This window comes from Cucurbita pepo, chromosome LG16 (genome assembly GCF_002806865.2).
Source record: "Cucurbita pepo subsp. pepo cultivar mu-cu-16 chromosome LG16, ASM280686v2, whole genome shotgun sequence".
In the NCBI taxonomy this organism is placed as follows: domain Eukaryota; kingdom Viridiplantae; phylum Streptophyta; class Magnoliopsida; order Cucurbitales; family Cucurbitaceae; genus Cucurbita; species Cucurbita pepo.
The window spans coordinates 5975909-6001657 of NC_036653.1; the positions used below are offsets into that span (position 1 = coordinate 5975909).

General features: G+C 37.2%; 5 protein-coding genes and 2 non-coding genes across 9 annotated transcripts; 2 read left to right on the forward strand and 5 right to left on the reverse strand.

The window, feature by feature from the left end:
• Positions 1–417: 417 nt before the first annotated feature.
• On the reverse strand, positions 418–578 carry LOC111777932. The gene has a single exon (XR_002812454.1). It is a non-coding gene; the product is annotated as a U1 spliceosomal RNA (small nuclear RNA).
• Positions 579–777: 199 nt separating this feature from the next.
• On the reverse strand, positions 778–859 carry TRNAS-GCU. The gene has a single exon. It is a non-coding gene; the product is annotated as a tRNA-Ser (tRNA).
• Positions 860–1398: 539 nt separating this feature from the next.
• On the reverse strand, positions 1399–4730 carry LOC111777602 (UDP-D-apiose/UDP-D-xylose synthase 2-like). Its single transcript, XM_023657269.1, has 10 exons — positions 4304–4730; positions 4043–4135; positions 3398–3505; positions 2696–2810; positions 2470–2603; positions 2277–2378; positions 2108–2200; positions 1875–2010; positions 1667–1787; positions 1399–1502 (listed from the first exon to the last, which is right to left on the reverse strand). The coding sequence occupies exons 1-9, from the start codon at positions 4574–4576 to the stop codon at positions 1672–1674; spliced, it is 1170 nt and encodes a 389-aa protein (XP_023513037.1). The 5' UTR covers positions 4577–4730; the 3' UTR covers positions 1399–1502; positions 1667–1671.
• Positions 4731–6963: 2233 nt separating this feature from the next.
• Positions 6964–10621, forward strand: LOC111777293 (putative phospholipid:diacylglycerol acyltransferase 2). The gene is made up of 6 exons (XM_023656829.1): positions 6964–8132; positions 8225–8447; positions 8543–8826; positions 8906–9242; positions 9416–9681; positions 9912–10621. The coding sequence occupies exons 1-6, from the start codon at positions 7639–7641 to the stop codon at positions 10390–10392; spliced, it is 2085 nt and encodes a 694-aa protein (XP_023512597.1). The 5' UTR covers positions 6964–7638; the 3' UTR covers positions 10393–10621.
• Positions 10622–11130: 509 nt separating this feature from the next.
• LOC111777294 lies at positions 11131–15886 on the reverse strand. Of its 3 annotated transcripts, none has more exons than XM_023656831.1 (12): positions 15624–15886; positions 14971–15348; positions 14541–14606; positions 14230–14369; positions 13812–13938; positions 13535–13686; positions 12878–13013; positions 12389–12473; positions 12034–12308; positions 11768–11901; positions 11609–11678; positions 11131–11491 (listed from the first exon to the last, which is right to left on the reverse strand). In XM_023656831.1, exons 1-11 carry the CDS (start codon positions 15732–15734, stop codon positions 11663–11665), a joined length of 1620 nt encoding a protein of 539 aa, XP_023512599.1. In that variant the 5' UTR covers positions 15735–15886; the 3' UTR covers positions 11131–11491; positions 11609–11662. The 3 variants fall into 3 exon arrangements, with proteins under 3 accessions (XP_023512599.1, XP_023512598.1, XP_023512600.1); XM_023656830.1 differs by having other exon boundaries at positions 11592–11678; XM_023656832.1 differs by having other exon boundaries at positions 11592–11678; positions 14971–15403; positions 15624–15701.
• Positions 15887–16160: 274 nt separating this feature from the next.
• LOC111777565 (SRSF protein kinase 2) lies at positions 16161–19741 on the reverse strand. The gene is made up of 4 exons (XM_023657225.1): positions 19356–19741; positions 17816–18805; positions 17073–17120; positions 16161–16955 (listed from the first exon to the last, which is right to left on the reverse strand). Exons 1-4 carry the CDS (start codon positions 19554–19556, stop codon positions 16560–16562), a joined length of 1635 nt encoding a protein of 544 aa, XP_023512993.1. The 5' UTR covers positions 19557–19741; the 3' UTR covers positions 16161–16559.
• Positions 19742–21245: 1504 nt separating this feature from the next.
• On the forward strand, positions 21246–24781 carry LOC111777654 (aspartic proteinase-like protein 2). Its single transcript, XM_023657354.1, has 10 exons — positions 21246–21618; positions 22024–22153; positions 22271–22521; positions 22600–22827; positions 22926–23088; positions 23226–23299; positions 23396–23489; positions 23639–23705; positions 23806–23877; positions 24340–24781. Exons 1-10 carry the CDS (start codon positions 21377–21379, stop codon positions 24510–24512), a joined length of 1494 nt encoding a protein of 497 aa, XP_023513122.1. The 5' UTR covers positions 21246–21376; the 3' UTR covers positions 24513–24781.
• The last annotated feature ends 968 nt before the right edge of the window (positions 24782–25749 follow it).

Here is a 25749-nt window from a genome sequence, read left to right on the forward strand (position 1 = left end):
GAACAAATAACATGACTTAATTTATGCCAAACGGAAATAAGAGAAAGGAATACATGAGTGAGCGTGTTCCAGTCCCGGAATCGGAATCGCCGTCCGCCACCTACATTAATGGGCGGCCGACCGGTGGATTCCTGAATTAATGAGACGGCGATTCAAACATACAATGATTGGTGGTCAAAACTAATGATTGCAGTGGAGACCACATCCTGCAGAATGGGGCCTGGGTCGCCGCTGAGTTATGATTTATGAAGATGGTGGTGATAGATGCCCATTGCTCAAGCCACCCAGGAGCCATGAAGGCTAATTTATGCGGCGGCATTTAAATTTTTATTCAACCCCGCTCCATCTTGCTCAATCTACAAACCGGGAAGGGGCGAACAATTTGGGCCGAGAAGAAGGTTTGAAATTCAAAATTGGGCAGGGGCCGCGCGAACGCAGGCCCCCACTACCACAAATTATGACGTAGGCTCTGCCTCGTGGGCAGACCTTAGGCGGGCACCCCTCCGAAGTGCAATGGAGGTCACCAACCTAGGACATGGGCCTCCATGATCGCCCATTGACCCCGTCCAGGTAAGTATGTTTACCCGTCCCCACTTCCTTCTCTTTTATAATCCCACTGCTACGCTTTCCTTCCACTCACTTTCGATGTGGGACTCGAAAATAGATGAATTCAGAACAATGCCATCTAAAGCATCCCGAAGCTGGGAGAGGTAACAGACATAGTAATGGCAGCGTTTTGTTTGAAGAAAAAAAAAAAAAAAAAAAGGAAAAAAAAATCGTCGCCTGAGAGATTCGAACTCTCGCGGGGAAACCCCATGTACTTAGCAGGCACACGCCTTAACCACTCGGCCAAAGCGACCTCAGTTGGGAAATCAAAACAACTATTACTATTTCATCTTATGTGAAAACAAAAGCTTTTCTACTTTTAACTTTTATCCCTCACAACTTCAAAAACAATTTCGCTCCCCCTTCCTTTCAACAAAAAATACTTAAAATCCTTTTCTAACGTTTCCAAACTACGAGAACGTTAAACCAAACTATATAGTTGTGTCTCGAAAACAAAAATTGAGACCCAAACTTTACCATATCGTTTAGGTCACAGTCATTATGTCCAAAACTGTAAGCTCCAACCACACCGCTAGCAGATATTGTCCAAACTTTTCGAGCTTCCCCTCAAGGTCATATAAAGAATGTTTCATTTCCCTCCCTTTTCAGTCGATGCATTCATTTCCCTTTTCAGTCGATGCATGATCTCGCAATCTATCCTCTTCAGAACCCACATTCGGTCCTCTTTGACATTACTCACGTGGTTCAAGTTTTCTTTATTATTTTTTTTCGTGTAATTTAGTCTTATTCTTATGATTAAGATAGAAACATATTTAGTAAATTGGATGAGCAAAGACAGAAAAGTAGTAGATTACTTTGTATTATCCTCCCTCAACTTGTAGTCCAAGCTTGAAATTCGACGATTATACATATAATATCGAGTCCTCCACATATCCCTATCCATGACCAAACTAACACATTTCAGAATCAAGAAGGAAAAAAAAAAAAGAATTGGAAAAGCTTGGACACAGCCACATATTACAAATAAAACTCCTCCTGTAAGAGCCCTGAAAACAAAAACAAAAACAAAAAAAAATGACCAAAAAGAAAAGAGCATCACATTCTCTAGCTGGTTGCAGCTGGTTTTGCTGTCGCCTGCTTGATCGCCTCAGCGTATGTTCGATGTTGATAGGTCAGAGTTGATTCCAGCAGATCCCACAGTGACGTCTTTGGGTTCCAACCTGAACACAGTTGGGGAACTTTCATTCAAATCACTATATTCATAATCCAATGATCATACCAAATGAAATGAGATGAGCATCCCCTACCAAGTTGCTTATTGATGATGGTCATATCAGGAATTCTCTTGTCACTGTCGTCATAACCCACGCCGTAGAATTCTTCAGAGCTTATATCGATTGTCGGTTTCTCGAGAGAAGGTTCCCCGCTTACCTTTGCATAAACCTATCGAAGTCCAAGCAAACAACTTCTTACCTTTCTTCTGCATCAAACAAAAGCAAAAGAAAACTAAAATTTAAAACCAAAAATGCTTCTCCCTCACCTCGGTCATCATTTCGGCGAGCTGCTTCACTGTTACTTCATTGTTGGGATTGCCCACATTGAAGATTTGGCCATTGGCCCTAGCTGGGTTTTCCTGGACAGGCAATAAACAATTCAGATACAAAAGACCTTCGGGTTCGAAATCAAAGAAAAGCAGAGGAATGTCGTACAATCATCAAAAGAACTGCTTCAATTGCATCTTTGATGTATATAAAAGTTCTTTGGGATTGGCCACCATCCACGAGCTTCAGTGGCTCGTGGCGTAGGAGATTCTGCAAAATCAGAAAATCAAACATCGTCAATCTTCGAAGCGAGAGTCACTAGGAGAAGTAGAAGCCAAAGCAGAAAACTAGCAGTACATACATTGCTAAAGCAAGCTAAAACTCTCGGAACACCCTCACTTGGGCCATCAATGCCAGGAATGAAGTCCATCCTTGGACCAATCCAGTTGAAGGGTCTTACAATTGTAAAATCCATCCCATTTTCCGCACCCTCAGCTGTGAAAAAACAAGAACAAGGGCTAAGATCTGCCCATTTTTCGAGTACTGATTCCCATAAAGCCACAGAGTATACAAGTAAGAAAACTAACCATAAATCAGCCTCTCGATCAATTGCTTCGCACACGCATAGGACCATCTTTGCTTCTCAATGGGACCAAAGATGCAAGGAGATGAATTCTCACTCAAAACATAATATGCTGGATCCTATCATAAACAAATTACTACAATATTCAACTTCTTCTCATCAATTAGGCTATTGTAAGAGGACGAGACCAGAAAGTCGCATTAAGAACACTAAAAACCAAATAAATGAACAGATAACATAGATAAAAACAGGCAGATAGAACAAGAAATCTCGGTCATCTTTTAAAACATTTAAGCCCCATATTTCCAATCAAGAAAAGAAAATCAATTTGGCAAATAGTTTACTTGCAAAATTAACAAGTACAATGCCATTCATAATCTACATTTCAGCCAAATAAGGAATCAAAGCACACAAACATCCACATTGTCATGCAAACCACAGTATTTTGTATAGAATTTTCAATTTCAAGATCTGACAGATTTTTTACAGCAACATGAAGAAAAACAAGATGCTGTTTCTACTTTCATTTCAGTTTCAAATTCTTCAAATCTTTCATGGCCATTCAAAGAAAGTTTCCTAACGACTTGCAAGATCCAGGACATTGCATTGTCATTTAACAAGGCAAAAGTGATTATAGATCGAAAGGATTGAAGGAATTTATATATAATAAGAGGAAAAAGAAAGAAAGCAGAAAGAGATGGCTTACCTGACGAAGAGGGCTATCTTTTGGAAGAAAGCTTCCAATCGTCTTACCGTACACTTCGCAAGTTGAAAAGTGAATGAGACGCTTGTTGTTGCCAGAACAGTATTTAACCTTTGAAAAGAAAGCACATTAAATCAAACACGCCAAATCACAAATTCTCAACGATAACCAAATTTTTTGAATTGAGAAGTAGCGCACACATGCAAATCAAAACATCAAGAAACGATAATTAGAAAGAACGAGTAATGAATCGCATACACACCACAGGAATTGCGTCAATGAAATTGCTGTAGATTGTGTCAAGGGGTCGCGTATTGTAGTCCGCAGGCGTACAGATCGCAGCAAGATTTATCGTCTACATAAGCCAAGGAAAATTCCAATCACGAAACATCTCATAAAACACGAAATTAAAACTTAAAACAAATGACAATGAGCATTTGCTCAGAATCCACAATAGACCCGAAGAAGAANGCATTTAATTAATTCATTTGAAAATTCAAGTTATAGATTTTTTTTTTTTANAAACACGCCAAATCACAAATTCTCAACGATAACCAAATTTTTTGAATTGAGAAGTAGCGCACACATGCAAATCAAAACATCAAGAAACGATAATTAGAAAGAACGAGTAATGAATCGCATACACACCACAGGAATTGCGTCAATGAAATTGCTGTAGATTGTGTCAAGGGGTCGCGTATTGTAGTCCGCAGGCGTACAGATCGCAGCAAGATTTATCGTCTACATAAGCCAAGGAAAATTCCAATCACGAAACATCTCATAAAACACGAAATTAAAACTTAAAACAAATGACAATGAGCATTTGCTCAGAATCCACAATAGACCCGAAGAAGAACCAATTGTTCAAACAAGCCAAAACAAAAATTGAACAATTCATAGAATTCGAACCAGATCCGCCATTCGAATGAGGCTCTCAAGCCTGGAATCGTTCTTGATATTGAGACGGTGGAACTGAATACGATCGGCCCAGGGGAGCGAATCGGGCTCAAGAAGATGCTTAATCTTGTCATTATAAACATCAAGAGCAAGCACCTTATGAGGGGTTTCAGCCATAAGCTTCTCACAGAGGTGAGAGCCAATGAAGCCACCAGCGCCAATCATGCAAATGGTGATTGGCTTAATGGGGTTGCCATCCAGATCTACCCTCTTCTCGGACGCCATTGTTGCTATGCTACTCTGCAGATCTAGACTGAAAATCCCGTTGTGTTGTAAGAAATCTTGCGGGAAAGAGGAAGAAAGCTTGAAGAAATGGGTTGTGAGGGAGAAATGAGAGGCTGAGCGTATTTATTGAGATTGAAAGAGTAGGAACCAGAGAGCGAGAGAAAAGGCGGACGAGAGGCGAGTGTGTGAAAATGCCACCGTCCACCGGGGAGTATAAAACTATCGCTACTCGCTCTCTGGGAGTGGACACGTGTTTTCTAGGTCTGTCAACGGAAGAGTAAAATAATCGAAAACAAATTGGAATTTAATTAAATTTAGGACTATAACTTTACGAATTAACCACGCTAATCGTTTTTTACATCCACTAATCACAAGATTAGGGGTTAAAAATATATTAAATAAATAAATTGTTTATTTGATCAAATTATTTTCATAAGTCTAAAATTAAATAATATAGTAAAATTGTTAAAAATAATTTATTTATATAAAATTATCGTAAAGTTTCTCTAACGCTAAATACAATTAATAATTGTTGGTAAACACGTGCTTCAAATAGACATATACATGTATATAATTTATACGCGTATTTAGATTTATAGATTATTTATTAAATATTAAGAGAAATAGGTTTAATTATTTTAAAAAAAACAATATGATTTGTTTTTTTTTTATTATTATTATTATTTATTAAAGAAATGACTGCATTTAATTAATTCATTTGAAAATTCAAGTTATAGATTTTTTTTTTTTATATTAATTTGTTTCATAATTTTCGGCTTCTTAGGATAACATTTTAAATTCTCAATAAATTTAAAAAATATTTTTGTAATATTTTAAAAAAGGAAAATATAAGCTTTATTTTTAAAAAACAAAAAATAATAGTGTTTGTTAACATATTTAGCTATTAAAGAAAATGTTTAAACAAATGTAAGTCAAAATGAGTGTAAATACTCAATATTTTTATATTTATTTCTATTTAAAGAACGCTAAAAATAAAATAAATAATATATTGACTCCTAAAGCTTTGGGAAATTCATTAAAAAAAAAATATTGAACACAAAATTAAAACTTCGATTTTGAAAATTAAGTTTATATTTAATATCCAAAATATATAATAAATTCTTAAACTTTTAATGTATGCTAAGTTGTTGATTTATTTTACCTTTTTTTATTATTTTTTATATGTAATAAATTGATTAATTTAATTTTTTTAAATATGACGCAAGATTGGAATTTCAAGTAAAATTAAATAATAATTAAAAACAAATTAAAATAATGGGGTCCACTGCATCACTAAATTGCGCCGTGTCGCCGCTTAGGATCCAATCGCTGTGAGCACCGGCAGACAACTGAGAAATGTAGAGTTTGAGCCACGCGACTAAATAGCGCGTTGGGAAAATAAACCAACGCGCAAATGTCGGTTATCCCGTGGCTTATAAATTTATGTCTTCTTTTTTCGTGTGGTTGTGGTTGTTCTTTAACTTCATAAATCCACAATTTTCTCGTTCTCAATTTCTCTTTTAAAACTGCAAAATATAATATTGAATTATAGAATTAAACTATTGATTCAGGATTTTAATTACCACTCAACATTCGGTCTCTAAATTAAGTAATCACAAATTGGAAGATTAGTTTATGTTACGTAGTAAAATAGTCAGTTTTATAGTGATATAAGTTAATTCGATGATATTGTATGTATCTAATCACACAAATTGATTCAATCAAATTTCATCACGAGCACATGTGACAAGGAATCACTGCAAGAGAAGTAAAATTCATCATTCCCAAACGCAGCATACAACTCTCCGTTGTATTGTGCTCTCCAAGTGTGTTTGTTTCCCCCTTCTTCCTTACCATGGCAAGTCTTTGTGAAATAACTCCGATGATAAGAAAAAAGAAGGCGTTAAGAAGCCCTCCTGGCCCAACCCTAGACACTCTAAAATATTTTTTTAAATCTCCTAGTCCTTGTGGAAGAAAGGAAAAAGAATTTCACATTCTTCCTTTCGTTTTCGGGAGGGAGGATTTAGAAAATCCTATTGATTGGAGCTTTCTCCAGACTTCCGGGTAAAGCATGAAAAAAAAGGTTTGAATGGTACGATCCCTTCGTCACCCTAGAATGAAATGGGCGATCCCCTAGTTCTTGGTATGCAAGAACACTTATTTGAAATTTCACTTTAAAAGTAAAATCAACCCTCTCAAACTTGAATGTAAATTTCACTTTAAAAGTAAGATCGACCCTCTCAAACTTGAATGTTTCTAAACATGTAGTCTATACTATATAGAATTGCAAATAAAGTAACCCCTTCACTCAAAGAACTTTTTTTTTTTTTTCACTACATTTTTCAAATCTCATCTACAAACATAATATACAAGCCTTAATGAAATTGAGACAAGGCTGGTATATTTGGGCCCTAGGCTCAATGGAGTGTGAGGATAGTGTATTGAGCTTCATATGAGAAGCCCAGGACCATGAGAATCTTCCAATCGACCCTGTCTTACCCATTTATTCTCAGCCCTGTTTGTTAGCTTGTATAGCTTTTAACGTCCACATAAATATACCAAAAACTTAAAAAGAAAAGAAAGCAAGTTCCTTCCCATTGACACATTAGCGATAAACAATCGAAAAAGAGTGTTATTCAAAAGCTATAATATGTAGTGAAGACAGAGGCCCAGAGGGGACGACACCTGACGAAGCTCCCATGCAGAAACAGAGCTAAGTGTCATTTTGATGATACAAAATGTGTTACTTTGGATTCTCCATTCCCATCTCCTCAGCAATTCGCACAACCCTTTTCCTTTTTCATTCTCATAATGAGTTGCACAAGAGAAGCCTCTTCCTTTTCTCTTTCCTTTCACATCCCCTGTTTTGTTCCGACTGCACACCTTCAGCTACCCATGGCCACCAGGCCATTTACTCCCTCTTGTCCCTTTCGTTTCACCACGTGTATTGCTTTCTTGACAGCTTGTTTTAACTTTTTTCTGTTTTAAAATCCCCCCTAAGTCATGGGTTCTCCTCGTTCTTCTTTGATTTTCTTGATCTCAACTTCTTCACTCCTTAACCCATGGCCTCTGTTCTTCGTCTCCGCAAATTATACTACGTCAACCCTGTTAAGAATTCTTCCATGGGGATCCAATCCATTGATGATGCACATAAATCAGAGGATAAACCTAATGTTGTTGTTGCATATGTGAAGAAAATGCTGCAAAAGAAGCAAGATAATGACAGGAAGAAGAAAAGGAACAAGAACATCAATAAGGGGCAATCAAGAGAATGGAAGTGCTTAGATAACTGCTGTTGGATTATTGGATATATGTGTACATTTTGGTGGCTGATGTTTTTCGTCTACCATTATTTGCCTCTTACATTACCTGGCTTTCCAGCGATTGACTCTCCGGGGACTGTTTTAAAGAGAGATGGCGTATCAGGTCTTCACCCAGTCGTTTTAGTGCCCGGCATTGTCACCGGCGGGCTGGAGCTCTGGGATGGCAAGCCCTGCGCCAAGGGACTGTTTCGAAAGCGCCTGTGGGGTGGGAGTTTCACTGAAACATTGAAAAGGTTAGCGAATTCCAGATGAATTTTACATTTCTGAAGCTTTTGGATTGATACTTGAAGTGTACCCATTTGAGAATTTGAATTCAAACTTCCAGACCATTATGCTGGTTGGAGCACCTGTCTCTGGACAATGAAACAGGGCTTGACCCACCAGGCATTCGAATCCGGCCAGTCGAAGGCCTTGTGGCCGCTGATTATTTCACCCATGGCTACTTCGTTTGGGCTGTTCTCATAGAAAATCTGGCTAAAATTGGTTATGATGGAAAGAACTTACATATGGCTGCATATGATTGGAGGATCGCCTTCCAAAACACAGAGGTATGCAATGTGACCAACAACACTCTCTTCTTCTTCCAATCAAATTATACATTTGATCATTGAGTTTGCAATAGTTGAGTTGAGAAATCACGCAGGTTAGAGACAGGGCTCTGAGCAGATTGAAGAGTAAAATAGAGGTAATGTATGAAACAAATGGTGGGAATAAAGTGGTGGTGGTGCCTCACTCAATGGGGGTTCTGTACTTCCTCCATTTCATGAAGTGGGTGGAAGCGCCGCCGCCGATGGGAGGCGGTGGCGGCCAAGGGTGGTGTGCCAAGTATATTAAAGCAATCATGAATATTGGCTCTACATTTTTGGGAACTCCAAAGGCAGTCAGTAAAATTCTTTCTGCTGAAGACAGACACATTGCTTTGCTCAGGTTCTATTCTCTTCTCTTCTTCACCCTTAGAGGTTCAAGGAAAAATAATGAACTTGATTGATTATCTTGGCATTTACAGAGCTATGACCCCTGGTTTTCTTAAATCTGAAATTCTTGGATTTCAAACCTTAGAACACATGTTGCGGGTTTCCCGGACCTGGGATTCAACCGCGTCGTTGTTACCGAAGGGTGGTGAGACCATCTGGGGTGACTTAGATTGGTCTCCTGAAGATGTTCAGAATTGTGATTTGGAGACAGTAGATACACATTCTTTTAGAAACGAAAATGATTCAAATGACAGTGAGATAAATAAGGGCTTACAAGAAAAGGAGGCAGTGCACTATGGAAGAATGATCTCTTTTGGCAAAGAAGCAGCAACACGGCCTTCATCAGAGTTGTCTACACTTTATTCAGAGGTAATTAATGAACTTTGTTGTCTACTTTCTGTGCATTGGAACAACTTCTTTGTTGGGGAAAATGATGAAACTTACCAATGCCGAATGTATTAGATACTAGTTCTGTCCATAAGTGATCTTAGGTATTCTAAGTGGGACGGGATAGTATTGACTAATGAGTGGATCTTGAATAGGAGCTTATGGATTCAGGTAGCTCCAATGATTCGAGCTTCTCTTGTAGCGACGGATGGACTGAATATGATGAGATGAGTAGGGAAAGTCTTCGGAAAGTCTCCGAGAATAAAGCTTACACAGCGAAAACTGTTTTTGATCTACTCCGAGTCGTGGCTCCAAAAATGATGCAGAGGATGGATAGTCACTTCTCTCATGGGATTGCTGAAGATCTTGATGATCCAAAATATGCTCATTACAAGTACTGGTCAAATCCACTAGAGACAAAGTAAGTAGCTGTGTAGTTTTTTAGAATTTTCTGATTTCTTTAGAAGATAATCTTCCACATGAAGTACTGAATTGAATCAACGCTTGGCATATGAGCTGATAATCTATCTAATAACTATCTAACATCAAGAACATGGTTTTGGAGGTGGTATTATTAGCTAATTTCAAATACAATCAAACAACTTCCCTCAATCCCATGAGACTTGATACATTTTGCAAAATTTGTTTCAGACTACCAGATGCCCCAGATATGGAGATATACTGCTTATACGGAGTGGGAATCCCCACAGAAAGATCATATATCTATGACTCATCTTATGATAAGTGCAAGAGCATTCCATTCAGGATTGATCTCTCAATCGATGGAGAAGGGAGTGGCTGTCTAAGAAGTGGGATGTATTTTGTCGATGGCGACGACAGTGTACCAGTGGTGAGCTCTGGTTTCATGTGTGCGAAAGGGTGGCGAAACAAAACACGATTCAATCCATCAGGCAGCCCTACATACGTAAGAGAATACAGGCACAAGGCTCCTGCTAGTCTGCTAGAAGGAAGAGGAATTGAAAGTAGTGCTCACGTTGACATAATGGGCAATGCTAAACTAATTGAAGATATCTTGAGGGTTGCTGCTGGAGCCACTGGAGCAGAGATTGGTGGTGAAAGGATTTACTCAGATATATTGACACTATCAGAGAGAATAAATCTTAAGCTGTGATTCAGTTTGAGAGCTCAGGAGATGAGAGGTAATGAAAGGGAGATTAACAGGCTTCTATAGCAGGAGAGCATAAAATGTATGGCATAAAAAGAGAGGAAAAGAATTCATACTCTTGGCAGTGGAGTTTGTTCCCCCAGTCTTCCATGTGAATAATATTGTGATGTTTGATCTACTTTCTAAACCTGACATGATCCAAATCTAGACAATAATGCATCTTATTCATTAAAAATTTTCCAATATGAAAGATCAGGAAATTTAAATAAGAAAATCAGCCAAAATACAAAGCTTGATTTCATAACGATTAAATACTTACTTGACAACGAGATGATGAAGTTATGAGACAACCTGCTGGTGAATCATTGGATGATTGGATGCAAGAAAAGAAACAAAAGGAAAACAATTGTTGCCAAAAACAAAATGGAAGCAATCCTGAGGGCCGTCACTAATGACATTGGCAAGCACATTGCCCACTTGATACCTGCTTTTTCTGACATTGACCACATTTTCGGTCAAATTTAGAGGGGAAAATGAATACTCCTTCATGCATACATATGCAAACGCAACTAAACTGTGTGAGAAGAAGAGCCAATGTTGTTATAAAGGGGACGGCGCAGACACCAGAAATTATGCATCAAACTGGAAATGAGACGTAACGCAGGTATGAAAAGAGCAAATTAGTAATAGGCCTAACCTGACAACACCTAAATTTAGATCATGAAAATTGCTCAAAAAGATGGGTGGGAAGGAATCAATGAAGTAAGCAGGCAATTAATTGAGCACGATGTGCCAATGTAGTGATCGTTGAATAATATGTGATTTTATAGATATAGCCGATCACAGCTAAATTTTGGTCCTAAAACCATCTTCAAACCATTTATAAGGCAAGTAGTATACAACCAAACATTTTGCAAGATTTTGGAAGTTGTTGGGGACTATGTGGAGCCTGAGACCAATAAAACATCATCCAGCAAACAGACTTGACCCCGGTTGCATAGTACAGCCACAAACGATGCTCCTTTCAGTAAATATATGCATTGACCTTTCTTTCAGTTGATAATGATTCAAGATAATATCCAGGACTGCATGCAGAATGGTGAGGCTGAAACCAAAAAGATAAACAAAAGCACCGACTCAGTACTAAATCTGCAGTGATTAGCGAAAACAGTCATGATTGAAATTCCGCAGCAAAGATCGATTACCACTTTAGTGTACGTACTGAAAGTGGTTAACAGCAACGCTATGGGTGATGAAGTGTAGATTTCCGTCTCTGCTAACTTCCCAGCCATCTGAGTTAGGAGAAAAAACGTAGCACTTAAATCAGGCATTGCAGAAGAAGAGAGTTCATAATGAACATAGAAATTGAAATAGATCTTACTCAGAATGTTTACAGCAACAACTCAACAATCTATTCACATCGATATCTTCTGCACGATATTCGCCTCTAACAACACCTGTCCCTTCATCCTTTGAAGCAGTCCAACAATTTAAGATAGCAATGATCCTTCTTAACTAAGAGATGAGTAAAGGACAACACAAAGTTCATTTATGAAAGAAAATAACCCTCAAAAATTGAAAATGAATTGCCTGCATTGAGCAATAAATAACAGTAGGCTAGTAAAACAAACTCAAAGAACAGGATACGGATATACATCTAGAGTTTGATTTTGTGCAGGCAGAGGTCAATCCATCCTCTTTTTTATTCAATTCAGTCATACGGTGGTCTAGAAGATCATCCTCGATTAGATCAGTCTTACTCACTAGTAAAGACACGTACTCAAACATCCTTGGTCTGCTCATCGCCTTTTCTTCAACATGCACCAATATCCTGGCAATGATGCTCCAAACAGCATCACGGGCTTCTAGGTCATCCCCAGCAAAAGAGAATATATCAAGTAGACCTTGTAGGAAAGACAAATCTGGATAGACCAGAAGTATTAAGTCCACATAAGGTGATGAATGAAACTTGGCAATAAGAAATACAATGAACTTAACTTACCCTGACTCATGTCACAGGCTAGATCAGGTACATCTGACAGAATATTTGCAATCAAAATCACAGCACTGATACAAGAACTTGAAACCTATGGAAAGAAATATGTCCATTTCAGAGATGGAAGGGTTTCTTGATCGTGAAAGAAAAATATATTTGTAGCATGCCGTCAATCACAGAACATAGAAGTAGTTTAAAATATACAACAAATAACAGCCGAAGAAAGAAAACTGCAGCATCTTCTAAAAACAAATTAAACGACAGGAAAGGTGGTAGATCACACGACATACCGCACTACATATCCACATTTGAAGACTACATAATTTGTCGGGTGGCAGATGGACACATTTAACAAGTTATGCAATTTATCACGCTGATAAAAGTAAATTAAATAATTCTGAGGTCTTAATAAATGGAGATGTTAATACATAATACACCAATTCCTATTATTAGAAGGTCACAGCTCTCCTCTTACTTCAGGTACCTGAACTGTACCTCAAATGCATCTGGCAATTTGACTAGTTCACAAACAAGCTGAAAAAGTTGTTTGTTTGAACAAAATTCTTGAGAATGCTCTTCAATTCCAGAGAGTGCTTCAACTGCACGAAGAATCGCGTCCAAAATTGAATACCTGAAATTGAATTTTGTGAGAGGACTGATGGACTCAAAAAAGCTTCGCTAATCATCATTTCTTATTCATATTTACAAGCATCATAAACCACGTCATACAATGCCGGTTGGAGCTGCCATGACTACGAACATACAAAACTCTACATGATCCGTTATAGATTCTTCATATTGTTACTACCTTTTTCTCCTCCTTTTCCTTCTTTTTTGATGACCCATTATTCCTAAACCAGCTTAAATGCACTTCCACCAAATAACCCAGACCTTAGATTAATGAATATAATGATTCGAACCTACAAATTTCTCTACCACTAAACTCATTGATTATCAGTCGATGCATACAAATTAAAATAACATTTCCTTTCCTGATACAATATATTGGGTGAATGAACTCCCCGACTTGGGAGGCTAATTATAAAAGGAAAGGATATCTTAAAATAATTAAGAGATAATTACTAATATTTTAATCTAAATGCACTTATATTACACAAATCTAAATTACCTATAGACAAAGGAGATTAATACCTTTCAGCTGATCTTTCATTTGTTAATATTTTCATCTCAAAAGAAAAAAGGTTGAACAAAGCACTCGACAAACCCAGCTTCATCAAACATGGGAGAAGAACATGCACAACTTCTTGCTGACTTTCAATGATGGTTGATAATAACCCAACACTCTGATCAAGAAAGAAACTATTTAAGCCATCAGACCAGCTAAATATTTTGTCTTGCAATTATATTATGCTATAATTTACAGTAACCTTTTATGTTCTTTGCTTCCACGTGATATAGATTTTGATACCTTTTCTATAAGTTGTGGATTTAAGGTATTCTCAGAAACCCATAGAATACGAGAGAGAACATGCTCAGAATTCAATGCCTCAGCCCATATGGCACATTCGCTACTATGGAGACCCGCATCTAACAACCTGTTAGTCATAATAACCATAACAAAATGTGCATATTACAGCGCAAGTAGAAGGATTGAATAACATTGTCACTAAACCATATTTCAATTGAATGCCACAAAAACTCAAGAAGGGGTACCAATAAATGGCCAATATGGTAAACAAAAATTGTCCTAATGAGTCTTAAAACATAGTATGGCGGGTATGAATGCCAACCTGACCAAATGAAATATTGGGAAAAGAAAGTTGCATATATAGTTTGCAATTGGACATTATATAAATTGATTAGAAAGGCGTATTTTTTTACGCTACCTGCAAACTTCACATAAACATTGAGCATCATCTAGAAACAGCTGGTTCACAATGGTTGTAATCAATCCACTCTTGTCGACTATATGTTTCATGGGAACTTCATGGCAGGCCAGGTTTCCAATAATTCCAAGGACAATCTCCTGCAGCAAGTAATCGATTGAATATGGATCTGAGGCAGTACTCAACTGATATCCTCAAAATAGAGCAACATTGTTTATCCATCTCTTTGCAAGAAAATAAAAGATAATGATGCACTTTCTAACGCATAATGGAAAATGATTATTAAAATTACACATCACGTTGTCACATACCATAACACGCACAGATTGTGAGACCATCAGGTTCGCAGAAAGAACTTCAAGAACGAGGTTCTGAACCTGGAAAACATGTAAACATGAAAATTACGTAAATGAAACCGGTTTTAATTGCAGGTGGCTATAGTGACACTATTGCTAGAATACTCAAAATATAGTGTCACCAGTTCCATTTGAAAAGCATTATATTATTTGCAAGTCATTGCTACACTACATATGGAGGGTACCGGAAACAAGGGAAGAAAAGAGTATAATACGAGACTTGGCAAGGTCAATAATGATGACTACAGTGCTAATAAGAACACGTTTTATAATTTAATCAGCCCACTTCTTCTCTTATCAAGACAAGTGGGACGAACAGAGTGTGTGGGTGTGGGTGTGGGTGTGGGTGTGGGTGTGGGTGTGGGTAGGAAGGAAACTAAAGTACCATTAATTCTGCATGAGATTTACTCGCAGAAAGATCCCACAGAATGCAACCATACTCTTCCCAGACATTTTCTTCTGATGATGAAATACGTTCCTCCGATCTAGGACATACACCTTCATCCTCACCTTCTCGATCAGCAAGTTTGTCAGAACCATCCGCAATTTCAATGCCCTGGCATTCATTCACTGTTCCTGAAGAACTTAATACTTGGTCGCCAGATAAATAGGCATCACTTTCATCCATGTTGGTTACTGAGGCGTCACGGTCGTCGTCTCTAATTCCATAAGAATTGCGCAGGTTACTTGCATCGGATGGCAGAAGTTTCCGTATGAGAGAGATAATATAGCTAGGATCAACCGTCGTTGAGATGTCAAATAACTGCAAAGTGATGTCGATAAGAAATTCAATCCACTGTCTCGGTCTCGAGATTTAGCTATCTCAATAACAAAATTTCCAAACTTATCACCATCGTAATACCAATTCATCGTATAATGCTACACCGTAAAGTCAAGTAACAAAGAAAATCCAGGTTAGCACAACTGAAAGAACAAATACAGTAGCGCTCAAGTTTCAAGAGAAATTTTCAAAGCAATAAACGAAGCCATGAAAAGCTAATTAAAATGTTAAACAAGCTCAGAAGTTTGAATAGAAACCTCATCAAATGGAGCGGAAGGGTGATGAGCAGGTCCTTTACCGCCTTCTACAGATTCGAGTTCTGGGTCCAGTTCCGCTTCAATAGGGTCTGAATCTGAGCCCACCTCCATAACAAGATTTCAAGAACACGATTAGCTGATAGTCTCGCTGTCGTCTTCAACCAAAATTTTCTACGACAGAAGCGTCGTATTCGTGTGGCCTGAAATTTCCCCAGCTACTCCGCCTCTCCCTCTCCGGCACTCGACCAGATACCCATTTCGTCAATCGGGCCGGGTATCTGCCAGCCATTTTGGGCCGTCCGATTATCATTTTTTCGTTCCACAATTATTTGTTGAACCATTTACTTTAAACGAATCTTTAAGATGAAATTATGATTTTAATCAAATAAATTCTAAGTTTGTGTTTAATTAATTTTGCAACTATGCATAAATTAACTTTGTTTAGTTCAACATTGAATCTTACTCTAAAGAAATTACATGTATCAGATCTTATGCCATATAATTATTTTTTTATAAAGTAAGTTCATTAATTTCATATAGAAAAAGAGGTAGGGGCCAACTTTAATTACTACAAACAAAACAGCAAGAACCTAGCACAAAAAAGATTTACATTTTAAATCTGTTCCAAGGATTCAGGAAAAAGTTCTAACCCAGAGCATTGTGCTATGAGAGACCTAGAAACAATGGGAGTGGTAAAGATAAGCAAAGCATACTCAAAGGTGCCCTCTATCAAACCGAGAAACGCTCAAGACATTCGGTGTTCGAGGTTGGTCGAGAAGAGCCTACGAAAGCTGGTCTACTCTCTCCAAGCAAAATACCAAAATACACACTGAGTCAATTTGGATCAGGAATGCCTTCCGACTACAACAGAAACCAACCAGGATGGGTTACATTGTACAAGCCATACCCTGATATGCCATAACATTACATCTCTAGTTATGTTTGTTTCGATGCAGTCGATTTTGAAGTTCCATCGATAACTATGTTTCCAATTCCAATCTCCATGGCTTCTCTCTCGTCCTTCTCACTTATTTTTGTAGAAGGATTTTGCTCTATGGGCTGATTTTGATGGCTTGACACAGAAGATTCAAGAATTCTTGGGACAGAATTCAGCCATGGATGGCTAAGACATTGTGCTGCTGTTAGTCTCTTTTCCGGTGCAAAATCCAATAAAGGAGTAAGAAAGTCAGCCATGTCATTAGCATCTTGCTCGCTGAAATCATACTTCTCAGTCAACACCTTATTAAGAGGCCAAAAGCGCAAATGACGAATATGCCTCAACTCTCCATATCTGTTGAAGTAGTCCCTTGAATAGCGACCCCCTAATGCGACCTGTGCGGGATATTTCCCATAATAAATGAGTCGATAACATACTAGTATTTAAGAAACATCAAAATATCAGGTTAATTGAAAAATGTCACAGGGCCTTTGAAAGTATGTAACCCTCACCTTGCGAGGCATCACTCCAAGAAGCTCCATCATCAATGCTAAATGATCCTGTGAAATCAAATAAATACCAGAAATTACAACTTCCGGAAGAGAACATCCATGTCACAAGTCCGTAGTTATAGCACAGTTTTGTTTTCCAGTTCTCAGAACACATATACCGGGGATGTCGACATGCAATGCTTATAGTTATTTTAAACGAACCAAATACCATACTAATAATCTTACTAGCCAAGCAAATACAAGAGGGGGTCAGATTACAGCCAACGATTTAAGGAAAATACAAATAGCTAAGATAATAACCACATTATGGTTAAAAAAACGCACTACGTTAAAATCAAAATTATTTAAGTTTTCCAATATACAGCCTTAGCAAACTATAACCGTGCCTATTCAGTGTATGACGTGGTTGAAATTAAACCAAGCCGCTAACCAATTAAAAAAAACAATCAAATATTTCATAATGAGATGAACTTCTACATTATGCCTTTCTAACGGCTACAGCAGAAGAAACATGTCGAAAAAATCAAATTATAACTCGTTGAAAACTTAAACAAACAACAGCAAACAACTTTTCAGTAAGGTTTTCAAAGAAGTGAAAATTGGGACTTTGCCGTGAGTAGGAACAATGCTTCCAAATGAGAGGTGACAATCAATTAACAAATATTCCAGGTTTAAGAATTAAAGAGTTCAGGAAAAAAAAAATCATGATAACAAAAGGAGAGCAAGAAAGGATTTTTACATACTTCATCCCTTTCATAGTTGTCACCACTATGTGGATCAAAAAGAACATCACCAGTGGCCAACTCGAAACAAATGCAAGCAAATGACCACATATCTGCTGGAGTTGAATATTTAGATCCAAGTATAACCTCAGGACACCTATACTGCCGTGTTTGAATATCATTGGTGAATTGCTTGCATGTCCAGCATGCATTCCCAAAATCAACCAGCTTGCACTTAAGATCAGCAGCTGCCAGCAGTCTCTGCCTTGTTTCTCGGCTCATTTTACTGTGGCTTTTCTTCCCTTGGCAAGCATGTGTTAAATCATCAGCATTTTTTATATCAACATCATTCACAGCATTATCTTTACATGTTTTGGTTGTACCCCCATTTAATTTAACCCCATTATCAAAATCTTCAGTGCCAGCTCTTGTACAGTCTTCTTCATCTAGATCATCTTCAACAGTTTCCTTCTCCAAACGCCCCTGGGCCGCCTTCTTAGTTCTTTTCCTTATCTTCTTTTTCTGGTTCTTGATAACATCCCCATTGAAGCTCTTAACATCAATTAAAGCATCAGAACTAGTCGAAGTTTTGTTCTTATTGTTTGGAAGGATGAGAGGATTTCCTGATTTTCTAGGATCTTTAGATGGATCAATCATAGATGGAAGCAATACATTCTCTGGCTTTAAATCTGTATGTATAATTGAAAGTTTGCTGTGCAAGTAATCTAATCCCACTAAAATATGAAAACAAATTTCCTTCACCATGTGTAGAGGAACACCTCTGTAATCAGCATATTTAATAAGGGTCAATAAGTTGTCCCCGAGGTACTCAAAAACCATACAAACATGAAGCCCATTTGGGCCAGAATGCTTAAAATGATCCAAAAGCTTCACAACACACTTCTTATCTTCCATATCTCCCTCTGCTATCTGCTTAAGAATCTTAATCTCATCCAACGCAGCTTCAGTGTAATGCTGAGCACTCTTTTGAACTTTCAAAGCTACATAAATCTACAAACAATAAAATTCTCGTGTTGTTAAAGAACTAAATAATGAATGCAAATGCAAGTGCTTGGTTTCGCTTTCAGCCTATAACCACCAAACCTTGTAGAGAACAGCCTAAATAGCCGTAAACTGATAGTGAAATAAAAAAGAAAACGACGTAAAATCGGTAAGACCTGGATGCATAAACCACAATAGCTACCAACAAAATTTAACGTTGTGAGCAAGAAGTTAAGTTCAAAGTTCAACTCTGAATCTTCAAAACGACTACCAGCGGTGAGGACCGATCCTGGTCCTTATCCGTTAGAAGGAAGGCAATGACATAATCCATTTCCGGACGCTACTTCTCGTAAAGTAACATAACATAATTCTCGTTTCATCAAACTATTCTTCTTGCTACTTGTAATCAAACCCACAGATCCCAACAACTAATTCTCCAATGTGCATTCAACATTCCCTCAACAAGATCACTTTCCTTATAATCTCTCACTTCTAAAGAGAAAAAAAAAAAAAAAAAAAAAAAAAAACTATTAACTCCAAATTCCAACAAAAACCATACCGATTTCTGAGTGTCCCAAGCTAACCACACAGTAGAAAAATGACCCCAGCCGAGCTTGCTTTGAACAACATAGCATCCGTTCTTAAAAGTATCCCCAACACGAACCGCATGATACCCTCCTCGCCTGTAGTCCTCAGTCCCTTCATCCTCCGATGTATAATCAGTTTCCTCGCTCCGATCGCCTTTCCGAGCCTCCGCCATTGACGAGACAAATGAAGATTAAATACAGAATTCGTAGGAGAGCAAATGAACACTAATATCCACCGTATAAATGGATGTTCCTGAGGTAAATCTGAGGGAAAAGTTAGAGCAAGCGCGTTGGTCGTGCTACCGCGCCAACCGCGATTAGGGTTTATATGGTGCGTACCTACTGCCGGGAAAGAGGACAACCGATAACTTAATAAGGAGTCTTTTCCGAAAAATATATATATAGTGAGTGATTGGATTGTACTGTCGTGAATACAACAAGTCCGATCGCGAATTTTTAGTTAGAAATTCTATGGATTTGGTAATTTCTTATAAATTTAAATTCTAATTTTAAATAAAAAAAAACACTAAATTCATCAAACTTCTAATTCAACCCTTTCATTTATTCATTTATTTTCTTTCTTTTTTTAGAACAGCGTTTTCTTTAATTTATTTATCAAATATAATCAAATATTTTCAACTCTATTAACCATAATATTGTATATTCTCAATTATTGTTATCATTTTTAATTTAAATAAAACAATTTAGTACTACTCAAGATAATAGAATTATTATTTTGGATATTATTTATTATATAGTTCTTTCTCTCCCTCCATATATATATATATATATGGGCCTCGGAAACTAGAATGGAATCTCGTGGCCCGAGTGTAGGGCGAATCAGCTAACACCAAGCAGCTAGACTAAGCAACTTGTTGGGAGATTAGACGGCAGTTGAAAGAGCATCTTAAAAGCCAAGATTTGAGATCGAGTTTACAGTTTTTCAAGTGATTGAATTTAGAAGATGGATAGCAGTGGTAGTGAAGAGCTTTCCTTTCCTAGGACTGGGCAGGTACTTTGGCTCTCGAATGGAAATTGTATTCGTCTAAAGGGCTTGGTATAGATCCGTAGCCCGCTCTGAGTCTTTAACCCAAACTGGGACTATATATATATATATCAAATAAATAAATAACACAAAAGAACACGTTAAAAATCTCCAATTTTATCGAAGATAATATGTTAAACGAACTATGAGTAATTAAGTCACGATTAACTTATAATTTGAAGACTATTTTTTAAAAAAGGAATGTTACAGTATTTATTAGGGCAATTATTTCAACTAATTTTAATACAAAATATTTGTGGGACAAATTTTGATAAATATTTTAATTATGGTAGAAATTATGTTGAGATTTAATTATTTTGATTTGTCACGGAGAGTATTTTTTTAGTTTATTTTATAATATAAAATACGAATAACAATAATTATTCACAACATCTAGAATATTTTGTAGAGAGAACACAAGGAAATGTATTTTCACTCGGACCCCATTCCCGACCTCGAATCTAGATATAATTAGTTAATCGACATTAAATTCATAATAATTTTATTATTATTATAAAATTAATAATTTAAATAAATAAACATTAATAGCATTAATTTTAATATATTGAGTATATGTTACATGTAATATGTTTATTGAGACATTTGACTCCAACCTCTAAATACTCTAGGAAATGGGACACGTGGATTAATCCCATAATTTTGTTAATTAAAAGTATTTTTGGATTTTTTAAAAAATTTTAAAATTAGTATTGAAATTTTAGCTAACGGATAAATCGAGCACTGTGTAATCATTCCTCTGTTTTAGCGCCTTCTTACGAACCATTCCTCTGTCTCTCTCTCTGTGTCCTGATGAACATCGACCGGATTGTGCCTCTCGATTGTTTTCCTCTTGTCCTTTTTGTCATTGTGTTCTGATATTTGTTTCTTGCTCTGTATTTGATCGGCTTGTTTGGCGGGTAATGAAATTTTAAGACGAGGGATTGAGCAATGGCCGCGATTGTTCGTACTGGAGCGTTGGTGGCCGTTGCGGTGGTGCTGATTCATGCTGCGACGGTTTCGTATGGATTTTCGGCGAAAATGACGCTGGAGAGGGCTTTTCCGACTAATCATGGCGTCGAAATGGTTCATCTCCGCGGTCGGGACCGGGCTAGACATGGTAGAATGTTGCAGTCTTCTGGTGGTGTCATTGATTTTCTTCTGTCCGGAACCTACGAACCGTATTACCTTGGGTAAGGAAAAGGAACGAATCTTTTTTTTCAATGTGTACTTTTAGTTTTCATTTGGAATGTTTGTTTACCTTTCTTATTTTGACGAGGTGTCTTAATTTTAGGATCATAATTGCGGTTTTATTCCTGATTGAATTGAAACTTTTAGTGAATGAGTTTGAATGGAGGCTTTGTTGTTGAATTCTCAAATGAATGAACCTCTGGAAATATATCATACTTCTGTTATCTTGTGCCTTATCTTTTCCCCCAATTTTAGTTTAAAAGAACCGATATATTTGTGTATCATCATGGCCATTGCCCATGAATTAATCTTTCAATATATTAGGTTCTTCACTTTCTTATTGCATTAATTACCTTAGTTGTTCTCATTATCTTGGTTTGAACGAATATTTTGTGGTTCTCTCACAGGCTTTATTACACTAAAGTGCAACTAGGTAATCCTCCAAAGGATTTTTATGTACAGATTGATACTGGAAGTAATATTTTGTGGGTTTGTTGCAACTCTTGCATTGGCTGCTCAGAGACTGGTGCGCTCCAGGTGATTTCGTGTTATATAAGTTTTGAGCTCGTTTTAAACCGGTGGCATTGTCTGTCACCTAAACCCCAACCCTTTTGCTGCTACATATTTTCAATTCATTTGTTTTTTTCCTCACAGGTTGAGCTCAATGTCTTTGATCCTGGTAACTCATCAACAGCTTCTTTGGTCTCTTGTTCAGACAAAATATGTACGCCTGGGGTTGTATCCTCCGACTCTTCCTGTTTTGGCCAGACCAATCAGTGTGCTTTTGCCTTGCAATACGGCGATGGAAGTGAAACATCAGGCTATTTTGTTATAGACAAGATGCGTCTTAATGTGGTAGGTAATGATCATGATACTTCGAATCCTTCAGCTTCAGTTGTGTTTGGGTGAGTTTATGCTTCATTCCAAAACTAACTCTCTTAATTCTATGTTCTTGGTCACAACTCACATCATTTGTTAAACAGGTGTAGCACATCACAGACTGGAGATTTAACTAAGTCAGACAAGACAGTTGATGGAATCTTTGGATTTGGGCAACGGGATTTGTCTGTAATTTCTCAACTGTCATCACGAGGATTAGCTCCAAAAGTGTTCTCTCACTGCTTGAACGGAGATGATAGTGGTGGGGGAATATTGGTTCTTGGTGAGATTTTGGATCCAAATGTTGTTTATACTCCTCTAGTCCCATCACAGTATGTTCTTCATTTCCCACCAACATCTCATCCATTTTCGTTTGGTTAAACTTATTCGAGTCTGAAAGTGTGTGGTTTCTGATTGTTGTTGGGTTCAGGTCTCATTATAACTTGAATCTGCAAAGCATCTCCGTTAATGGTCGAGTATTACCTATCAATCCGGCTCTCTTTGCAACAGCTAGTGGCCAAGGAGCCATAATTGACTCTGGCACTACCTTGGCATACCTTGCAGAAGAAGCTTACGACATTTTTATTGTTGCCGTGAGTCTTTCAGATGAGTTCATTATGATGCTTCATTGTTCATACTGTTACATATGTTATTTTCCATTATAGGATGGTTGAAGTAGACACGATCCTTTGAATAGCTTTATTTCTCACTCATTTTTGTAAAAACTCAGATCGCGAACACAATTTCAAAATCGACTCAGTCTGTTACCTTCAAGGGAAATCAGTGTTATTTAACCTCCTCCAGGTTGATTTAATTTACAATCTACATTTCTGTTTGAAGTTAATGTTTACCATGAGGAGGAATTTGACTCATCATTTTTGTCTTTGGGTATAATATCAGTATCTCTGATATATTTCCTCAAGCAAGCTTTAACTTCGCCGGCGGGGCATCGTTGTTATTGAGACCCCAAGACTACCTCATACAACAATTCATTGTAAGTCTATAGCTTTCACTTCATTGTCTGGACATTTACATTTCCATAGTAGTTACGGAGCATTAAAGATAACACTTTTAGACATATACTTTGGTTGATATAACTTTTATCCTGGTTTGGAATTGGGGTTGACAAAAGTTTCATTACAGGGTGATACTGTTGTTTGGTGCGTTGGTTTCCAGAAAATTCAAGGTCAAGGGGCTACAATTTTAGGAGGTGAGTTCAGAAATCATATATATATATGGATAAGTTTATGTTTATTTGTCAACCATTTTCTATCCTGAAATACTGACACTGCAGCTCACTTTTTTGGCAGACCTTGTTCTGAAAGACAAAATCTTCGTTTATGATTTAGCTAATCAACAAATTGGATGGACAAACTTTAACTGTGAGTTTCCACAACCCTCTGTAAAGGATCGTTTTTGTAAGGGCCTAAGCTCACCATTAGCAGATATTATCATTTTTGAAGTTTACCTTTCGGACTTTCCCTCAAAGTTTTTAAAACGCGTCTGCTAAGGGAGAGATTTCCACACCCTGTAAAGAATGCTTCGTTCTCCTCTCCAATGACGTGGGATCTCGCAGTTTTGGTTAACGATACTTAGATGTTTGACAAGGTTCTTGTAGAGTAAAATATAATTCAACCATTCTTATTAAAACTGAGTTTCATTCACTTTCGATCTTGGTTCATTCAACTTGCTACTTTAGATCATGGTTCACTGGTAGTCGTCTTTGGGTCTATTTGGGTGGACTTTCTAACTACTTAAAAACATTTATTTTTTCTGTTAAAAACACCTTTTTAAGCACTAAAAAATTCAACAACATATTTGTAACATGTTTTTCTCCATATTAGGTGCAATGTCAGTAAATGTTTCTACAACTACCAGGACCTCAAAGAGTGGTTTGAAAGCTCAAGTCAGTGATGGTGGCTCTGTGGGGAATCAGCCCGACAGACTTGTTCTACACTTGAGCATTCTTGTATTCTTCGTTCACTTATCCATCTTCACCAGCTTCCTCAACTCATAAGGTGCCCACTCTTTCACTAAACTAAATTTGTGTACAATATTCAGTTATTATATATCGAGTCGACGAAGTTCTGTTTGTGGTGCTGCTGTGCATCTGAGCTCGTCTTCTCAAAATTTTCCTTTTCCCATTGTTTTTTGGGATTAATATTATATACTTTCAAATGAATTGGTCTCAGCTACGTTGTAAATTTCTTTTATGAACTAGTTGGTTCTATAGAAGTTCAATTTATACGAGCTCATACTTGTTGATCTGAATCTCCTTGTGTTACACAGTTGCAGACCCAATGTACTTTGGACTCTGAAATTTATGCTTTTCAACATTAATACTTTTGATTTCGACGACATGTTTGGTCGTTAAAGTTTGAATTTTGAATTTTGAATTTGATTTCTTAACTGTTAACGTTGTAAGGCCTATTGGATCATTTTTGTGTTCATATTGGACCACGTACAAAAGTTCTGCCACTTTGGGCTAGCCCAATTAACGATTGTTCTTCACAAAAATATAATTTTAAATGAAAAAATAAAAAAGTGCTTAAAAAAAGCCCTAAAATGCAATGGTAGTTATTGATGTTGATGTTCACCGACCTGGTAGGAAAGACTTCCACGTCTTTAATCCCGACAAAATCGTTAAATTGATATGAACGTTGTAAACATCTAGCTCAAGAGATTGGTAGACAAAATGTTGTAAAATCTATACGATAAATTGATATGAAAATTTAAATTAGCTCAAATAGATAAATCGATAGGAGCATGATTCAACTTGATCAGATATGAATGCGCTCTCGAAAAAATGATAACGAGTTTGGTCAAACATTATGAACCTTAGTTTGTGGGGGCAGCAAAAAGGTTGGGCCAAAAATTGACCGCACGGAAGCGTGGTGTATGCAGCCATCATTGCATAAACATTACAAGAAGTTTCTGGCTCAAAAAGTTGGTGAGTTTCTGAGTATATTTCTGGCTTCCAAGTTCTCAACTTAGTGGGATCAGTAACAACATTCTCTTATCCTGTCATTTTCCCAACAAAATATGTACCTACCGTCACTTTCTCAACAAACTTTTGTTGGTAAAAAAGGGATTTTTAATCTTCCTTTTATTCTTGACCACGAGAAGAATTAGGGCCGGCTTTTAATATGACTTTTTAAGCGCTTAAAAAGACGTTTAAGAAGTTATTTCAAATAGGTCGTTCATTGTTAGTGTATGTTTAAGCTTTTATTCTTTCCTTCTTGATCGTAAATTCG

Coding starts and splice junctions, on each gene's coding strand:
- LOC111777602 (XM_023657269.1), bottom strand. CDS start 4,576: ATGGCGTCCGAGAAGAGGGTAGATCTGGATGGCAACCCCATTAAGCCA. Junction 4,136..4,303: donor TCATTCGAATGGCGGATCTG/GTTCGAATTCTA, acceptor TGGCTTATGTAG/ACGATAAATCTTGCTGCGAT. Junction 2,604..2,695: donor GATCGAGAGGCTGATTTATG/GTTAGTTTTCTT, acceptor GTTTTTTCACAG/CTGAGGGTGCGGAAAATGGG.
- LOC111777293 (XM_023656829.1), top strand. CDS start 7,639: ATGGCCTCTGTTCTTCGTCTCCGCAAATTATACTACGTCAACCCTGTT. Junction 8,133..8,224: donor TTCACTGAAACATTGAAAAG/GTTAGCGAATTC, acceptor TCAAACTTCCAG/ACCATTATGCTGGTTGGAGC. Junction 9,243..9,415: donor TGTCTACACTTTATTCAGAG/GTAATTAATGAA, acceptor GATCTTGAATAG/GAGCTTATGGATTCAGGTAG.
- LOC111777294 (XM_023656831.1), bottom strand. CDS start 15,734: ATGGAGGTGGGCTCAGATTCAGACCCTATTGAAGCGGAACTGGACCCA. Junction 14,370..14,540: donor CACAATCTGTGCGTGTTATG/GTATGTGACAAC, acceptor TACTTGCTGCAG/GAGATTGTCCTTGGAATTAT. Junction 12,309..12,388: donor AGCCTGTGACATGAGTCAGG/GTAAGTTAAGTT, acceptor TGGTCTATCCAG/ATTTGTCTTTCCTACAAGGT.
- LOC111777565 (XM_023657225.1), bottom strand. CDS start 19,556: ATGGCGGAGGCTCGGAAAGGCGATCGGAGCGAGGAAACTGATTATACA. Junction 18,806..19,355: donor CTTGGGACACTCAGAAATCG/GTATGGTTTTTG, acceptor TATTGTTTGTAG/ATTTATGTAGCTTTGAAAGT. Junction 17,121..17,815: donor ACAACTATGAAAGGGATGAA/GTATGTAAAAAT, acceptor TTGATTTCACAG/GATCATTTAGCATTGATGAT.
- LOC111777654 (XM_023657354.1), top strand. CDS start 21,377: ATGGCCGCGATTGTTCGTACTGGAGCGTTGGTGGCCGTTGCGGTGGTG. Junction 23,089..23,225: donor ACGACATTTTTATTGTTGCC/GTGAGTCTTTCA, acceptor GTAAAAACTCAG/ATCGCGAACACAATTTCAAA. Junction 23,878..24,339: donor TGGATGGACAAACTTTAACT/GTGAGTTTCCAC, acceptor TCTCCATATTAG/GTGCAATGTCAGTAAATGTT.